Source organism: Athene noctua, chromosome 1, assembly GCF_965140245.1.
Source record: "Athene noctua chromosome 1, bAthNoc1.hap1.1, whole genome shotgun sequence".
Classification (NCBI taxonomy): domain Eukaryota; kingdom Metazoa; phylum Chordata; class Aves; order Strigiformes; family Strigidae; genus Athene; species Athene noctua.
Genome location: NC_134037.1, coordinates 254,390,332 through 254,409,357, shown reverse-complemented (window position 1 = coordinate 254,409,357; position 19,026 = coordinate 254,390,332). Strand labels below are relative to the sequence as shown.

The 19,026-nt window shown below is 41.7% G+C and overlaps 1 protein-coding gene across 8 annotated transcripts in view; it reads left to right on the top strand.

The window, feature by feature from the left end:
• FAT3 (FAT atypical cadherin 3) overlaps nucleotides 1–19,026 on the top strand; it is a 423,806-nt gene that overhangs the window by 80,949 nt on the left and 323,831 nt on the right. For all 8 annotated transcript variants that reach the window (XM_074917423.1, XM_074917414.1, XM_074917394.1 and 5 more), the window contains exon 3: nucleotides 12,667–15,978. In XM_074917423.1, coding sequence (XP_074773524.1) covers nucleotides 12,684–15,978 — 3,295 coding nt within the window. In that variant the 5' untranslated portion in view covers nucleotides 12,667–12,683. The remainder of the gene's footprint in view (nucleotides 1–12,666; nucleotides 15,979–19,026) is intronic.

Sequence of the window (19,026 nt, the reverse complement as noted above, 5' to 3'; positions counted from 1 at the left end):
TGCTGGCACTGCTTCCTCCCCTCCCTGTGCATGAACAGATGATGTGGAGTCAGCAGATGTTTGTGTTTCCAGGATGTGAATCGGCAGCTCTGGGAGGTGTTACCTTCCCTGTTTGCATTGGTGAGCACTGAGTTGGATGGTCGTCATCATGTGATGTGAGATGTCCAGCTTGCTTACAACTTATCTCCTTGCCAAAGTGTGTAAGGGATGGGGTGGCTCCCATTAGGAAAATTTATCTGCTGGGGTTGAGGGGGTTGGTGTGGTACCACCACTGCGTGTGGTACCACCATTGCATGTGCTCCCAGCAAGTGAGGAGAAGTCCAGTCCAAGGTGGAAGGCAACAAACTGGGATGAGACTTGATGAAAGCATGGTCAGAGGGACTGAGCCTGACCCTGTCTTGTGTTTCGGTGATTTACCACAACTAGTGTTTGGTGTTCACATGGTGTTGCTTTCTGGTTGGAATTTAAGAGTACAGTCTGCAACTTGACTGTGTGCTGCAGACGATCCTGACTCCAGGAGAACAAATGGAAGAGATGTGCATGTTCTTCCTAGTAGCTACCATTTTCAACAACATAATGCAATCTTGACGTTGTTGTTGTTATTACCCCTGCGTTATTGGTCTCCATTTCATGATCAATGTCTCCAATTAACTTTTCAAGATCTAGATGTAATTTTGAAGACTGGACCAAAATTCCTGATCTGTGAATAAGTGATGAGTTTTGAATGGTAACCACTGCAGTGGTGGTGAAAAACATAACTGCGTGATCCCCTCTTCTGGAAATTTAGGCCAGTAATGCTGGTGAGCATTGCTTTGTAGGGAAACCTTCCTGCCCTAAGTCATGCAGGTACAGAGGGCAGTGCAGCGGGAGCTGACAGCTGGAGTACATGGTGGTGTCTCCTACATGGCCTGCAGCAAGGGGCTTGAGCTGCTGTTTCCTAATCTGAAATACACTGAGTGTGTGCATTTACCTGGCACTCAAATATGCATGAAAATCCGGGAATTTGAGGGCAGTGCTGTCACGGCAGGTGTAGGGACTTTGCAGTTGAAGTTTTTCTGACAGCCAGTGGATGTGGTTGCTTCAGGAAAGTCCTGTACTCGTAAGGATTTCAGGAGATAGATAGCCATCAGCTGTGGAGTTGTTACTGCTTCCCAGCATGGCTGGTGCTGAGGTTTTCCATGTAGCCTGGGCTGCTGTGCTTGTTTAAAATGCCTTTTATACAGAAAGGGTATAAAGATCGTAGCTCTGTAAGGCTGTTTTCCCTAGTTTTCTATGCAGGACTCCTATAGATATTTGAGGGAATGTGCTTATCCCAAGGGAAGCATGGAGCTGTTAGTGAAGAAGGCTACAAAAACCCCTAACTTTCTTTTTTTTTCCTTTTAATGTTGTATGATTTTGACATCTGAAAGTGGCTCATAAATAAAATGCTCCTCTTTTTGAGGTTCTGCCTCAAATGCCAGATATTTAAAAGGCACTTTTCCAAGGCGATTATCAAAACTCTGCATTAAGAGATACCTCATTTAATCTAGCGTATGCTGATTGCCATGAAGGTATTTTCAACAGATACTGTGCAGTGGTGTCTGTCATTTTCCAGGACATAAATAACTGCTGGACTGTAGATGACTGTGTGGCTAACTGACGGCTTATGGGTAACCTCTTTTCTGGCACAGAAATAATGGGTTGTTTGTTCCTCCAGTTGAAATCCTGATGTGTTTTGATGTTTCTGATTTACATTTTTAGCGCGATTCCTGATACCGTTCAGTGTTCTGGGAATGGTCTTTAAACTTGGTATTTATTTTGGAGCATTGGTTTTCCAGGAAACAAATATGTGATTAGCAATTAATGGTTTTGCTATAAATAAACAAAAGTGAACAGTTCAACTTTAAATAGTGATCATTGCTCTATGGAGCTTTTAATTGGACTGTGCCTGCGAAGTTGGACCTTTCCAAACACGCAACGGGCTTTGAGGGACTCCCAGCTGCAGTAACTGAACTGTCTGAGTTGGAAAACTGAAGCCGTAGTGGTTTGAGTTAATGTCTGGTTAGCTAAAAAGTGGTTATCGTCTCAAATATCTATGCATGAGCCAGCCATTGGAGGGGGGCAGAAGCATGCGTGGTTTCAGTATGGGTAACTCATTTGAATGTGGTGGGAGTTTCAGCATGCAGAAGACTTTCAGTGCTGTGCCTTTGCTGGGGTGGCTGCTCGCTGGGGTGGGGGTACCTAGTGGAGGTGGTACCAGAGGCTCTTCAGTGCAGTCAAGGCAGATCTGTCTGTCTGAGCACCACCAGCACTCCCTTGTGTCCATTGAAAATAACGTAATAACGTTATCATATCTCATTCAAAATAATTGGATTCAGCATCTTGTATAGATTCAGGTATTTCTAATGCAGATAGCGGTCCAAGGACAGCTTGGATGGAAAGCTATCTTCCTTGTAGTGATTGGGCCTTTGCATAAAGGCTGGAAAGGAAATTTCTGGGTTTCTGTTGTAACTTTGTTTGGGCTAAGGCTGACTCCATCTATTTTTCAATTTTCCACATGATGTCTGCAGTGTGGATTCCACTTATCTGAGAGAAACTGATGTATTTGACCTGATGTGTCCGTGCATTGCTTCTTACTTAGGCAGGTTAACCAATTTCAATGGCCTGAGCTGGATGTAATTTTAAAAAGTAATGGCAATAGCCCTTTTCTCTAAATGCTGCCTGTTTGGATAAACGGCAACCTTCCTGATTTTTTTTTTGCCTAGGAAGATTCTGGAAGCAGCCACTGTATTTATTAATGAGCATTTTTCTGTGTTTTTCTATGAACAATTGTGGGCTTAAGGTTGGTCCAGGTTTTCAGAGGCTATTTCATCAGAGGGCCAGTGGGAGGCCATTTTTTGGGAGTAGTTTTTCAGAAAGGCGATTGCTCTGCAGTGCCTGGAAGTCGACCCATGTAGACATCCCTAGCTGGTTGTAGACAACTGGAAATGGGTTGCTTCAGAAGTGGTAGCAGCTCTGTGTTACGCCTGCAGCACAGCAGCAGGTGCCAGCACCCTGAAGATTCCTACACTATTGAAAGAAAAATGTTCACTGCTAAATCTACATTTTGTTCTCAAATCTCAAACTGGTTGAGAATCTCAATCAAAATATTTGTTCCTTGCACTTCAGGCATGATCTCTCCCTATTGAAGTGTGTCACAGCCATGTCGAAGAGAAATGGCATTGTAAAACCAATAATGCAGTTCCTGGCCTCAAGAAAAAATTCATTTCTTTCTTTGTCCCTCTAGAATCATAAGATTTAGGTATTTCTGAAGTGGTAGTTCTGTTTAATTGTGTTTGTTTTTTTTCTTAATGGCACCTGGATGCATCCATATGTTGTCTTCTGAGACTTCTTCCTGGATGCTCAGGCAGTACCGTTTTCTCAGGTCACTTTGAGCGTTGCTCCTGCATGGACCAAATACCATCAAGTTATGGTAGAAACTGGAGATCAGCAACCCTGGCAATGTCTTTGGACAGCAAGCCTGCTGTGCTGTGGGCAAGAAGATGCCTTTGCCTCTGTGTATGGTAAATGGCACTGTGCTGGTTAGGGGATGTGTACCTCAGTGCTGCTCACCAGCCCTCCCAGCTTGCCTCACTGACCAGGTCCCATGTCTCTGCTCATCCCTGTCCTGACTGCCCCTTCTTGTTCCTATTGGCTCCATCCATACCTGCCTTTTCAGCACTAACTGCAGCTGCAGGAAGAAGTCCCACCACCACCACCTCTCTGTCAATCAACAAATCATTTTGGGGCAAACTTGTAGATGGGCTTATCCCAAGGTCTGGCATGGAGTGGAATACTTTATCTCACAGCCCCTTTGTGAAATCCTTACTGGACTGTCATTATTTTGACTTGGCATCTCGTAATCATAGAATCATGGAATGGTTTGTGTTTGAAGGGACCTTTAAAGATCATCTGGTCCAACCCGCCAGTCTCTTCCTCTGGTCTCCATTTTATGTTGTTTTGTTTAGATGGAGCTATCAGCTGGAAAGCAGCTTTTGTATATTCATCTCTTTTTCAACCACCCTCCTTTTGCCCATATATAAAGGTCTGGACTATTTGAACTGCCCTGACTCCACACAGAGTGTCTGAGGGAGATTTATAGTATTTTTTTCCTCTGGGAGTAACAGTTTACCCCAGTCCTTACACCTACATACCTATTATGGCCCTGGAAACAGTAGTTGTAAATCTCATAGACTTCTTTCTTACTATAAACTACATCCAAATAGTTTATACAAGCCTGTGCAAGCTGTCAGAAGGAGTATGTTCAGTATCCTGAACACAGAGCAGACCGGCAGCAGCGACCAGCAGTGCCTGAGAGTAGCAGGAGTGGGTTTGCAGGAAAAGTACCATGGAAGAGAGTACAGGGTGTCAACTGAGCCTTGTGTGGGAAAGGTGGAAGATGCTTTTTCAGCTGTAGGGACACCACATTCACATCGGTGCTGCACTGTAGTGCTTATTCCATTGCTGTGTTTCACCAGGCATTGTGAAAAGCACAGATCAGGTTGTGCTCTAGGGTGGGTTTTGTACAAAAGGCTCTCTGGTCTCAGTTGTATTTATTACTTATATTAGAGAAAGGGTAATATTTGCAAAGAGCCCAGTCACATCACCATTCAAGTCCCAGTGTATGCAGCTGGAAGGTGCTGCATGGCGGGGTATGATCCTGCCTGCTGGTCCTCAGCAGCCTTCGGATGTGTGAGCAGAGCCCCTGAGATTTAGAGGTGCAGCTCAGGAAAGAACTGGCTGTCTGTGGGGGATCCAGATTAACGCGTGGTGAAGAGAGATCCAGGGAAAAAACAGCAGTGGCAGGAGTGGGACTCACCAGTATTGGATTTTTTGTACTGACATTGTACCTAGAAAGAGATTTCAAGCTTGGTTCCTCAGATGGGGGTCAAAGTAGATTTATGAGATAAGGAGGAAAAAAAAAAATGGCCAAATAAGCAAGAAATAGTGTGCTTGAGTGTGTTTCATAAGAAAGCATATAGCCCCCATGCAAATAACTGTCTCATTTTGAAACTGCCCCAAAGTTTCCCCGTTTTACAGTGATTAAAAAGCAAGAGCCTGGGGGGATTGGAGATACACAAAGCATGCAAACTGGATATCAGGCTTTGTTTCCCTGGGGGCAGACCACCAAGGGACAAGCTCAAATCCCATGTAAGGTGGCTCCCAGGAATTCCCTTTTGACATATCTCACATGGCGGCAAATTATTCCTCCCTTCTCCCCCTCTGTCATTTCCCCAAGCCATGTTTCATCCTTGAGGGGGAAGGGAGAGTCCGACAGACCCTTTGCACCCGTTTCCCAGGAAGACAAATGATGCCTGACTCCTGCTCACAAGTGGAAGCATTTGCTGATGAACTGATACTTGGCAAAAATTGGTGTTGTATGGAAAAAATCCCCAGCACCTGCTAGCAAAACAAAGTTATTCATAACATACGGCTGGGTGGCTAAATCTTCACTTCCTAGGGACAGCCTGAATTACACTTGCTACATGCTGAGCGGCCTCTCTCCTGTGTGAAATTATATGCAGGCAGCAGGAGGATTTGCAGCTCTAAGAAAGGTTAGGATTTATAGCGCTGTCTCTTGCAAGGGCTTACTCTGCAGAAATGGTCATTTTGTCTTCATCTTCTCTTTTTTGGGATAAACACATCATCATATAATCATATCTATGGAAAAGCATATCTTTGTGCTCATCAGGGAGCAGGTAGCCCCCCCTGAATATATCCCCTGTGGCAAATCTATCGGTGTCAGGCAGGTTTTCTTCCCCTCCTGCCTAGAGCTGAATGTGGTTTTTTAATTCATTTCCGTATGGCACAAATTACAGATTCTTATTCTATATTCTTATTTCTTTTCCTGGCCAGTAAGTTGTTAGCCTTTCCTAGCTAGGTAAATTACTGTGAATGCAACTCCAGGAAGATGTCTGACGAGAGGAAGGGCCATTTAAATGTGCTTTTTTTTCCCTATTCTCCTTTGACAGCCTGCTAGTGATATTGCCTGTGTAATGGGGGGAGAGTATAAAATCCATGGCTGGTAGAAAGCTGCCTTGGTCTTTAAACTCCTAGATTGGTATCTTTCGTGTGCCTTAAATGTAAATTTCCATGCATTTGGAAGAGTTTTTTCCCATAGTTTTGGGCTTCTTCCAAGACAGGGCACTGATGTACATGGGCTCCCATCTCGTGAAAAACATCTTTTCCTGTCAATGAGGCATTTTGACATAAGCCTTAAATAGGTAGTAACTGCAAACCAGTCAAGATACTTTATAACCTTCCTTTCACCCTTTTTGCAGGGCCTGGTGGCCTGGTCATGCAGAAGTTTTTGTGTAGGCAGATTGCTGATTGTAGAAAATAGCGCGGAGAATAATAGGCTCCATTCAGGTGCATGGATTTGCCTGTGTGACAAGCATGGAAGTTTGGTGTTTTGATGATTAGACCATAAGAATAGATAGGCTATTGCCCATGTTGGCATTGAGTGAAAGGAAGGAGCTATTTGTAAGATTGAGGCCACTTCCAACAACATCAAGAGCTGCAGATGCATGACTTCACTATGTACTATTTAGACTTCAGGTGCATGTGAAGTTAATATTTTTCTGCCTCTGAAAAAGACCTTTATATTTTCAAATATACATTTTTGCTGTAAAGCTGCTTATTTAATAGAATTTAAAAAGCTACCTTTTGAAAGAGAATTGTAATGACTCTCCTAAGAAAGGAGTAATAATTTCAAATCGTAGTATTTTTCCATACCATGAGGTCACCACTCCTGTCCCGTGTGAGAAGGTGCCCTTCCTTTCCCAGCTTCTCCAAGAGAAATACCAGTTAAAGTAAAAACCTTTAAGTCAAGGTTTCTTGACCCTTTTTTTCCCCATGCACAGAGGTGTATAAATACCTTGACTCTCAGAAATTTGTCACCGGAAATTGAGAAACTGATTTTCCTTCTCCCAGCTCAGAGAACTCTATGGGTAAGAGCTTCATTGGTTCCTTGTGGTGAAAATGGAAGTTAAAGCACGGATTGGTTTCTTCTTTCTCTTTCCAAGGACCTGTAGAAAGTCTTAAGTAGGTGTGTTGTATTAACTAGTCACATTGCCTAAGTTAATTTACCTGATGGTCGACTGGAAAAATGCTAATCTCATAGGATGTAATTGGGCTTGGAACATAAGGGGAGAGAGAAGATGACTCCTTTCCCTGTTGTGACCTGCTTAAAAACTTATTCATCATGCTTGCTGAAGAAGTTAACCTGCTGTATTCTTTATATTCTATATAAGTTCTTTTGGCTATTGTTTAATATTTTCTGAGTTTATCCAAGAGGTATATGCATTGTTTTCTTTTTCAAGTATTTTTCTGGTATGGAGATCTTTGGGATTAGAAGAATTAACCTAGGGAGAAGGAATCAAACAAAGGATCACACAGTACTTGTTTCATATCTGCACATTGAATTAGAGCCACAATTTTGGTGTGCAGGAATCCTGGCAGTTCCTGGGACTTGAGCCTTCCTTCTCAGTCTGGTGGGGTGTTATGTTTGGATGCAGCCCAGACTGGAGTAGCCAGAGCCAAGATAAAAAAAAGGAATGAAGCTTATACCTCTCTCAATTGCTCTAAGGAGCACCAGCCACCTACAGGTCCCTGCAGCTATTCTGCAAGGTTTGGGTCATGTAGTTAATCTTTGTTCAAAGAGCAAAGGAAAGTGACTGAGTGGAAAACCAAATGTGAAATTATAGAGTCCTCCATGATGTTCAAGTTTATTTTAAAGAGTTTTAAAAACCAGGACACACCATTCTGTTTCTCTATGTTGTCCTTCCCACTTTAAGGCCAGAGTATTTAACGTGAGCTAAAGTGGAAAGATGCTGGACTCCTATTTTGTGTTATCTTGTTACCTTCTTGGGTAGTTAGGAGGAGGTTTTTTCTTTTAGTATCTGCTCTTTTTAGAGCTGTTTCTTTTTTTCAGACTAACCCATGTTGAGCAGTACCAGGGGATTTTTTTTTTTTTTTTCCGAGTAGCTCCTGCCCAAACGTTTCTAAATCAAGCAAAAGTAATCACAAACTTTCTCTTCACTTGAAACCATAACATTTTTTTGACAAGAAGTGCCTTTAAAGAAATGCCTCTTAATTTATGGTGGGTTGCTTTGTACTTTGTTTCTGTAACCTATCGCATTACATTTCCTGTGTGTTGAGTATGTATGTATTATGAGCTCTTAAAAACAAATATCCCTGAAGAAAGGAATTCAGTAAATGAATAAAACATTCTTGGGTAGCCCAAGTGGCAGTTTAATAGCTCATCCATTGGGACTTTCAAATAATATAATGATGATGGCCATATAAATATATGGATAGATGAATAACTTCAATGAGGAGCTTGTTACAACTCTGCATACCACATCTGAAATGAAATCAAACTCTGAAAGTGCTGCCTGATGTGAAGGTCCATTTTTTCCAGTGCCAACCCTGAAATTATACCTAAAAATACACAAACTGTGTGTTTGTGTATACATATGTATAGATAACCAAAACATGCATTCATAAACACACACACAGAGACATATACATATGTTGTTCCTAGGTGGAAGTTAGTGTCAGTACTGATCCTGATTGCACTGAACCACTAAACCTTTGTAGACTATTGACATGACTGGATTTACAACAGTGTATTCCAGATTAGGTTTTAGCCCTGGCTTTGTCTACAAACAGATTAATGGAATGGGAGTGTAAGGTTGTCATATTATATTGCCTGGAATATGCACAACTTTTTCATTAGGTTCACCTAATCACACAGCTCTGTAAATGTCTACTTTGATGCCTGTCTGCCACGGCAGAGTCTGTAACTTTGGGTATGGCTAACCTGAAGGTAAAGTTTTAAAAATATGCATTGCTAAAAGCAAAAATTCTTAGGAAAACTGATTCCTGATTACAGTGGACCTAGAAACCTGATGTTGATGGCCATGAATGACAGAGAAAACAGCTGAGGCTGAACTATGGTATGGACAGGAGAAACTACACCACCAAATGAGACGTAAATAGGATAACACGATTCATTTCATTACGCCAGAGACACGCATTTCTGGGAAACTGCTGAGCTGCAGTGAAATAAAGTGTGGGTGCTCATATGAAACGTAACATCAGTCTCCATCGTAATCCAGCAAAAATTCACTTTCTCTTAGCCGTGGAGAGAGACTGGTATTTCAGCATAGATTGAAGATGCTGAAGTTCTCTTGGTGAAAGGCAGCAATACAGTGATTTGTCTGAACATTTTAATAATGCCACATCACAGAAGAGGCACAGCCCTTTATTTTGTTATGAATTGGATGTCTCTCATTAGAATTTCTCATTCCTCTTGGCTGGCTTTTCCTTGGCGGTGTACCATATATTGCCTGTATTTTCTACTTGAGAGCATCGTCTCCCATGCTAGGCTGAAGGAGCAGCTTTTAGTAGCAGTATTAAAGTGATCACGTAAAGCCCCATGAAAATAAGGGACTTTGATATTTTCACACTGGTGGATTAAGTTGATGAATGTTTGCTGTCCTGAAAAATAAGGTGCCACTGCTCTGATCTTTTAGCTGAGTGAAATGGCAACAGTAATAAAAAAAATCCTTTCCTAGCTGAAGTAGAAAAATTCCATTTTGGGTCTTCGGGGGATCAACCTGAGCATGGGGAGACCTGGTCCCTCACGTACATAAAGCATATTAGAGAATTCTGCATATTTGATGTATAAACTGTATGGGATGAAATGTTAATCTCAGGATGTACATGATATGTGCACAACAATTGAGTCTGCATATTCAGAAAAGGAACAGCCACGTGTAGTTCTCTTGTGATTTGCCTGGTACTGGGGAATGTGGGTCCAGAAGGTGATACAATCTTAAAGTTTCCTTTTTTTTTTTTTTTTTTCTTGGTATAGTAGAAAAGAAAATAAGAAGGAAACAAAGGGGGGAGAACTGCATGTGAAAATAAGTGTATTGAAAGATGAGTGCCTTGACAAACACTTGGGAGAATTGATCAAATTGATTAATGTATTAAGCAATGGGATATAGACTGTGGGATGAGGAAGTTAAGTGTTTTGTGTGAACATTCTAACATCAGTGCGATAAATTGATTGTCGTTAGTACTTAAAACTGCAATAGTCATTCAGTTATATTGGGAGTGATAACTAACATGAATTCCTATTCCAAAACTTTCATGCAACTTATAAATCTCCTAGGGGATGTTGAAATTATGTTGGAAATTTAAATTAACCCCTGCCATTATCGACAACTTTCCCTATCCTTTTCCACTCTGTATTCTAGCTTGGAGAAAACTACATTTTCAAGCAGCTTTTAAATGACAATGAGAGCAATGTATGAGTGCAGTGGGTCTTTCAATAATTGCCTTTTAAAATTGATTTTTATGATTTTCATGAGTAGCAGCAAATGTACTCTGTAACAAAGAAGCTTATTCACACTGCCTTGCTGTAAGCACCTGCCTAGTTTCCTCAGGCTCCTTTCCTCTCCTTTCAGTGCGAAGCAGCAAGCTGGTCACGGCTCCCAGCTTCTGCAGCATCCTCCAGCAACCTTCAGCCAGCGTCTTTGTTTAACCTCGCAATTTAGATCCCTGAAGCAAGGCACTGCAGCCTTGCACCACAACAGGACTGCATGGAGGAACTCCAAATCTTCCCCAAATGGCTGCTTATTAATTGCATTTGAATACTTACATGTATAATAAGCCTTTTTAAATCAATGGAAAGGCTCTCACTTCTTTGAGGTGGCTGGAGTGGGATAGAGTGGATTGAGACATACTGACAGTGATGCAGTCGTGTGCCTTATTTATAGTCAAATTCTGCTTGGGATTGACAAAGTGATATGTGTTGTCAGCTGGAATTTGTGCCGTCTGAGCAAGGGTGCAGTCCTGCTCTAGCTGGCTGGGGCGGCCTGTTGGCAGCAGGACAGGCAATAGACTGAAGGGGTTCTTCACCTTTCTTAGGCTGGGATGGCAGTAGTACCCAGCCAATGGAGCATTTGCTGGACATACAGAAAAGTGTTCATCTGTGGCCCTATTTAGGGTGTGTCACCCAGTACATTTGGTGGAGAGAGGTGACTAATTGCAGATACATTGTGGTACGTATGCAAGGGTAAACTTCAGTCCTACAGGCTATCTCATCTGTGCCGTTTCCTAACCTGAGTCTTCACCTGGGAGCTTTATTAAGCAAGCAGTTTTATTTTCTTCATTGTAGTTTGCCTGTTCACCGAATTGAATCGTCTAGGTTGGAAAAGACCTTGATCATCCAGTCCAGCCATTAACCTCACACTGACGGTTCCCAACTACACCAGATCCCTCAGCGCTATGTCAACCTGACTCTTAAACCCCTTCAGGGATGGGGACTCCACCACCTCCCTGGGCAGCCCATTCCAGTGCCCAACAGCCCCTTCTGCAAAGAAATGCTTCCTAATATCTAGTCTTAACCTTCCCTGGCCCAATTTGAGGCCATCACCTCTTGTCCTATCGCTTACTACTTTGTTAGAGAGACTCATCCCCAGCTCTCTGCACCCTCCTTTCAGGGAGCTGTAGAGGGCGATGAGGTCTCCCCTCAGCCTCCTCTTCTCCAGACTAAACCCCCCCAGTTCCCTCAGCCGCTTCTCCTACGACCTGTGCTCCAGACCCTGCACCAGCTCCGTTGCCCTTCTCTGGACACGCTCGAGTCATTCAATGTCCTTTTTGTAGTGAGGGGCCCAAAACTGAACACAGGAATCGAGGGGTGGCCTCACCAGTGCCAGTACAGGGGTCAGATCCCTTTTCTGTCCCTGCTGGCCACGCTAGTGCTGACACAAGCCAGGATGCCGTTGGCCTTCTTGGCCACCTGGGCACACTGCTGGCTGCTGTTCCGCTGGCTGTCAATCAACACCCCCAGGTCCCTCTCTGACTGGCAGTCAGACTGTTCTCAGGCAGACTGTTCTCAGTATCTGGGTATGTGTATGCATATATATACGTGTATGCAATTGCATATAATTAGATGTAATTCTTTCTTGATTTCTGAAGGTATCTGTAGTTAAAGTAGTAGCTGGGTAGTGCCTTTTATGTACTCTTTTTTCTTGGTAGCTCAAATTTCATCAACCGTTTGATCTTTCTTAACTGTCCATAAAAAAACTGGTAACATTTGACTATCACAGTGCTATGTATGTAATGAAAATCCTGTCTCCCTCCCAAACATTGGGACTAAAATATGAGTTTTCCAATATGCTCTGAAAACAATTAAGTTTACGCTTAGTTGGAGCTACTGGTAAATAAAAATAATAATTTCTGTATGTGGTTTCTTCTCTTGTATAAACTTATTCCAAAGTGTGCTTCTGATTTTTTTCACTGTGATTATTATTCTGGACTGTGTGCATGTGTGTATAGATGTGCAAGGGTTTTATAGGGGTTTTTATGTTAAAAAAGTGCATATACATTTATATAAAATTTTGTATGTGTTTATTTGTATGCTCATGCATACATACTACACACACACAGAAAAATATAATCTAAAACTGGTGTGCTTGTGTGGTTTTCCATTCTGTTTTGTTAAATATATAGTGACTAGTTATTACATATATTTTATTTGTAATTAGAAATTTAATAAGTAATTTTGACATGACATTTTACAGCACAGTTTTTATCTCTTGACCAACTATTTCCTGGTTTTTTTCTCTCTCACAGGGTGAAAGAATGATGTGATGGAGGTGAATATGGGCCGCTGGTCAGGCTCACGGCCACCTCCGTCATCCCTTGCCCTTCTGATTGTCAAGGTTCTGGCCTCTGTTTGCCAGGTGGTTCATGGGACCGCGCCACTTGGCTTTCACTTTACACATTCCACTTACAATGCTACGGTGTATGAGAATTCTGCAGCCAGGACCTATGTCAACAGCCAAACAAGGATGGGCATTACCTTGGCTGACCTTTCATGGGATATCAAGTACAGGATAGTGTCTGGTGATGATGAGGGCTTTTTTAAAGCAGAGGAAGTCATCATTGCTGACTTTTGCTTCCTAAGAATAAGGACTAAAGGTGGCAATTCTGCTATATTGAACAGAGAAATCCAGGACAACTATTTATTGATGGTGAAAGGGTCTGTCAGAGGAGAGGACTTGGAAGCATGGACAAAAGTGAACATCCAGGTTTTGGATATGAATGACTTAAGACCTTTGTTTTCACCAACCACGTACTCTGTCACGATAGCGGAAAGCACTCCTTTAAGGACTAGCATTGCACAAGTGACCGCAACAGATGCGGATATTGGGTCCAATGGTGAATTTTATTATTACTTCAAAAACAAAGTTGATCTCTTCTCTGTTCATCCTACGAGTGGTGTTATCTCCTTAAGTGGCCGGTTAAACTACGATGAGAAAAACAGATATGATCTTGAGATTTTGGCTGTAGACCGTGGGATGAAGCTTTATGGAAACAATGGTGTAAGCAGCACTGCCAAGCTTTATGTTCACATTGAACGTATAAATGAACATGCCCCAACGATAAATGTAGTAACCCATATTCCCTTCCCATCAGACAAGGAGCCTACCTATGCAGTTGTTAATATTGATGACCTAGATGAAGGAGCCAATGGAGAAATAGAATCTGTTTCCATTGTGGCTGGAGATCCGCTAGAACAGTTTTTTCTGACTAAAGAAGGTAAATGGATGAATGAGTACAAAGTCAAAGAAAGAAAGCCTATTGATTGGGACAGCTTTCCATATGGCTATAACCTGACTCTACAAGCGAAGGACAGAGGATCTCCTCAGAAATTTTCTGCAGTCAAACTGGTCCACATTGCTAGTCCCAAGAAAGAAATTATCCCCATTAAGTTTGAAAAGGAAGCATATGATATTTTGATCAGTGAATTTTCACCTCCTGGTGTGGTGGTTGCAGTAGTTAAGCTGATGCCTGAGCCACAGGGTGTGGAATATAGAATATCTCAGAGTGAGGAATCCGAGTACTTTAAGATCAATCCTAACACAGGCCTTATTACTACTGCTCGTTCTTTGAAAATCATTGAGAAGGATCTCTATGAAGTAGAAGTATACACAAACAAAGGTGATGATTTAAAAGCACAGGTTACTGTCAGGTTAGAAGATGCCAATGATCACACACCGGAGTTCCAGCAGCCCTCCTACAGCTCATTTGTCAACGAAAGCGTCCCAGTGGGGTCTAGTGTTTTGGCAGTTTCAGCAGTTGATAAAGATAGGGGAGAAAATGGATATATAACATATAGCATTGCCAGTCTGAACTCACTACCATTTACAATAAACCAGTTTACAGGTGTCATCAGCACATCTGAAGAACTGGATTTTGAGTCCTCACCAGAAAGCTACAGGTTCATTGTGAGAGCTTCTGACTGGGGTTCTCCCTACCGCCATGAAAGCGAGGTGAATGTCACCATATACATAGGCAATGTTAATGATAACAAACCCCTCTTTGAAAAAGTGGCGTGTCAGGGAGTGATTTCTTCTGATTTTCCTGTTGGTGGTCACATCACTGCTGTTTCTGCGATAGACATAGATGAGTTAGAGCTTGTGAAGTACAAAATAATCTCTGGAAATGAACTTGGCATTTTTTATTTAAATCCTGACTCTGGTGTCCTGCAACTTAAAAAATCTCTAATTAATTCTGGCATAAAGAACAGCAATTTTGGCCTTAAGATAACGGCAACTGATGGAGAGAACTTTGCTGATGCTATGTTTGTTAATATTTCAGTAGTTCATGGGAAAGTGTCTTCAAAGACCTTTAGCTGTAGAGAAACCAGAGTTGCTCAGAAGCTAGCAGAAAAATTACTCAAAAAGGCAAAAGCAAATGTGAAGCTGAATTTGGAAGATGGTTTTCTTGATTTTTATTCGGTGAACCGGCAGGCACCGCATTTTGACAAATCCTTCCCTACCGATGTAAAAGTTTCAGAGGATCTGCCAGTTGGTGCCACCATCCTGAGGATAAAAGCCTACGATGCAGACTCAGGCTTTAATGGAAGAGTACTTTATACGATTTCTGATGGTAATGTAGATAGTTGTTTCAACATTGACGTGGAGACAGGGGTACTTAATGTTCTTATGCCCTTGGACCGTGAAAAAACAGAGCTCTATCTTCTTAATATTACAATTTATGATTTAGGTAATCCACAGAAATCTGCGTGGAGACTGTTGACTGTCACTGTGGAGGATGCAAATGATAACAAGCCTGTTTTTTTACAGGACACCTACTCAGTTAATATTTTAGAAAGTACAAGTCTTGGTACAGAGATTATCCAGGTAGAAGCCAGAGATAAAGACCTAGGATCTAATGGTGAAGTGACCTACTCTGTACTGACAGACACCCAGCAATTCGCTATCAACAGTTCCACGGGAATGGTGTATGTGGCTGATCAACTAGACCGGGAATCAAAAGCAAACTACACACTGAAGATTGAGGCTAGGGACAAAGCAGAGAGTGGCCATCAGCAGTTTTCTGTTGTGCCTCTGAAGGTTTTTTTGGATGATGTCAATGATTGTTCTCCAGCTTTTATACCATCCAGCTACAATGTGAAGGTCCTAGAGGACCTGCCAGTTGGCACCGTCATAGCTTGGTTGGAAACTCATGATCCAGATCTTGGCTTGGGAGGCCAAGTCCGTTACTCTCTGGTGAATGATTACAATGGGAGGTTTGAGATAGACAAAGCGAGCGGCGCTATCCGCTTGAACAAAGAGCTCGATTACGAGAAACAGCAGTTCTACAACCTGACTGTGCGTGCAAAGGACAAAGGGCGACCAGTTTCCCTTTCTTCTGTTTCTTTTGTGGAAGTTGAAGTGGTGGATGTTAACGAAAATCTCTATACCCCCTATTTTCCTGACTTTGCCTTCATTGGATCTGTAAAGGAAAACTCCCGCATTGGTACGAGTGTTTTGCAAGTTGTCGCTCGAGATGAGGACTCTGGAAGGGATGGAGAGATCCAGTATTCCATTAGGGATGGCAGCGGACTGGGGAGATTCAGCATAGATGAAGAAACTGGTGAGTTTTGTTTCTAATTTCCTTTTTCCTTTGTAGAGGTTTTTGCAAAAGCAAAGCTTAGGCATAATTATTTTCTACCCTTAACAAGAAATTCAGTTGTTCTTAACAGGCAAGATAAAATTATAAATAAGGATTTTCCAGGCACAGCAATGACATGACTTAATTATCTGGTACATTCATCAGTCTGTAGTTGTGAAATAATACACATTCCTTTTCAGCAGCTCTGTGATGACTCCATTTAGAAAGCAGTGATAGTTACGGAATGACTTGCTTCCAGTCGCTGTATTATCTGTTGATCACTGTAAATTACTCAGGTCACCTCCACAGACTCACAACACCTGTGACCTTGAATGCAGCGTTAAATGCAATGAAAGGAAATAAGGAGCATGAAATAAGAATTATTGAATCCTAAAACCTATTTGTGGTCTTGTTCTTATTGTTGTTGGGAGTCATTTTTCATGGGAGTTAGCAGTCTGGAATGATATGCCATTCTGAGTGATACTCTTTCTTGTAGCATGATGTTCATCAGTGTTGTCATGCTTGTGTAAAGATAGAAATACAGGGAAAGATGCTTAACTGTAAACCAACTGTGCTACCTTTCCTTTGGTGGTGGTAGTATTATGAATATTATGAACATCGATGTTAGAAAACAACAGAGTGAAGATTTTTAAGATGTTGAATTTCACTACCACGCCACCCTGTTGGAAAATGTGGAAAACACTAAATATGAAAGGCTATCTAGTAAAACACTTAACAAACTGGCTGTTTAAATGTCTGATAGCTGTTGGGAACAATGGTGCAGCTGTGGTACTAGAAATAGTGAGGAAATTAGAAAATATTAGTCAACAGTTTCAGAAATGATATTAAATATGTTAGGTTTCTGGGTTTACAGTGGTTAAAGCAGACTTTGTATGTCTTTTTCTAAAGCGTTTAATTGAGAATGTGGTATTAAAACCTAAGATTAAAATGTATGTTTTGGCAAATTCAAACTGTTTAATCAAATGTCAGCTTTCTAAACTGAACATTATGAAAAACAGACGACATTACAAATGCTGTGGATTGTGTCTGAACATAAGCAGTGAAAAATATTTTTATTCTATTTGTGCTATAGTCTCTCTGCTGCAGGTGTGCACAGATGACACAGTCAAAACCTTGTGTCCAGAAACATCAGACTTGTGTCAAAAGTCAAGAGGGCACCTACTCTAATTTCCAGAAACGTTAAGACTCACATTTCCTACAGTGCTAATAGCAGTTGAAGGCATTCAGGCAACATTATTCAGACAGTTGAACACGAATTTCAATTTTAAGCTCCTGCATTTGAAAATTTTGGCCTACCTGCTTCTTGAGTAGCAATCAACTTCAGCTAAATGGGTTCTTTATAAAGCAGTGACAGATTGCTCCAAATGCTGCAGTATTGTTCTGGAAGTCTCTGGATTTAGCATCTATTGAAGTGAAAGGAATTGGTAAGGAGAGTAGGTTAGTGTGTGTTGCTGATTAATAAATGAACCAGGTTTTTTACCTAGCCCCTAGTAGGGGCGGTAGGCTATAATAAGTTAGGGCCCCTGTTCAGTAAAGCACAAATCATGTTTTGACTTGAGTGGGAATTGTACTCAGTATTCCACTTTAAACATACTTAGTTTCTTTCTGTAATTGAAATCTATTTTGTTGCGAGAAAAGCCACCACAAAGCCCTCAAATTTAAAAGTTGAGAATATTTTTCTGCCTTTCACTCTCTCACAAGTATTTTCATGAAAATGAATCAACCTGCGCTGTTTCACTAAACCGTTCAGATGACACTTGAAAACCCAGCAGATCAAAAGACTTCTGGATTCTTCTTTTATTTTCCCAAACTGTTCAATACAACTTAAGCCTTCACGAAACCAACTTGGAGAACACTTGGGTGCATAGCTGCAGCCAGGGCAATGTGAAGAGACAGGGCTTGGGGATTCAGGAGTTACTCTGAGTCATGTTGTTGTAACCCAAGTGCAGAATTTGACCTGCTGTGTCAAATAGGACACAACATTAATACTCTGTTATTGAACCGGTGGCAACTTAAATGCTGCTGAATGATGAATCAGCTTTCTAGCTGTAGAAAAGAGCTCAAGTCACATATTGAATTAATTTACAAAGAGATAGCTGTTTATTTACTTTCAGCGCAGTTAATTTGTCACTTTTAAACTGACCAACTCTATTGGCTTATGCACTGTCTCCCCCGAAATTTGTGAAGGTAAGCAGGAGCACGAAGTACAACAAATCAATAATTTTGGCTGCTGCCTTAATGAAAAGAAGACTGCAGTATCCATTATAATCATTAGGATATAAACTAGGCCAAATTCATCCTGAGATGTGAGCAGTCTGGACTCCAAGCAAGTCTGGGCTTTCAGCAAAATTCTGCTCGAGTGTGTTATTTTTATTCTGCAATATTCCATCTTAATGGTGTCACCCCATATGCTGAGTGAGACATGCCTGTGCTTACTGGTGCTTGTTGATACTAAGGAGGGGGAACGGTGCAGCAATACCCAAGGAGGAGCCTTCCTTCATGGTGCAACTCCACTGAATCATGCTGCTGCATGCTTGTTGGCGTGCTGGCTTTGTTCTTGTTCCACTGTAGCTGTAGACTGGTGCATACAGAAATCTATATGCATCTAACTCCACTAAGCTTGACATGGCTTTTGGTGTGGGTTCCACAAAAGGCTGTTCTCGATTCAGGTCAAAACAGTGATTTATGGTCACAGAGTTTCAGAGTTTCCTCCATATTGGCCAATATAGATCGCTTTGCGTAGGGTAGATGTGCAAATTGTGGTGCTATCAGTTTGATAAGAGATGTGCCATGGGGGTGAGCCTGGGATTTCCATCCCACAGTTCTGCTCTCTGCTTTGTGTTGTAGAGAAATTGGTTTTGAGGATTATCGTTGTTGTGTTACAACATTCACTGCTAAAAACTCTAGTTCATATGTGGTAACCAGAAACATAGGGAGTGTTTGCCAGCTAGAAGTATTCGATGAAGTGAAATTTTACATGTATTTGGTCCCACAACCTTGTGAATCACT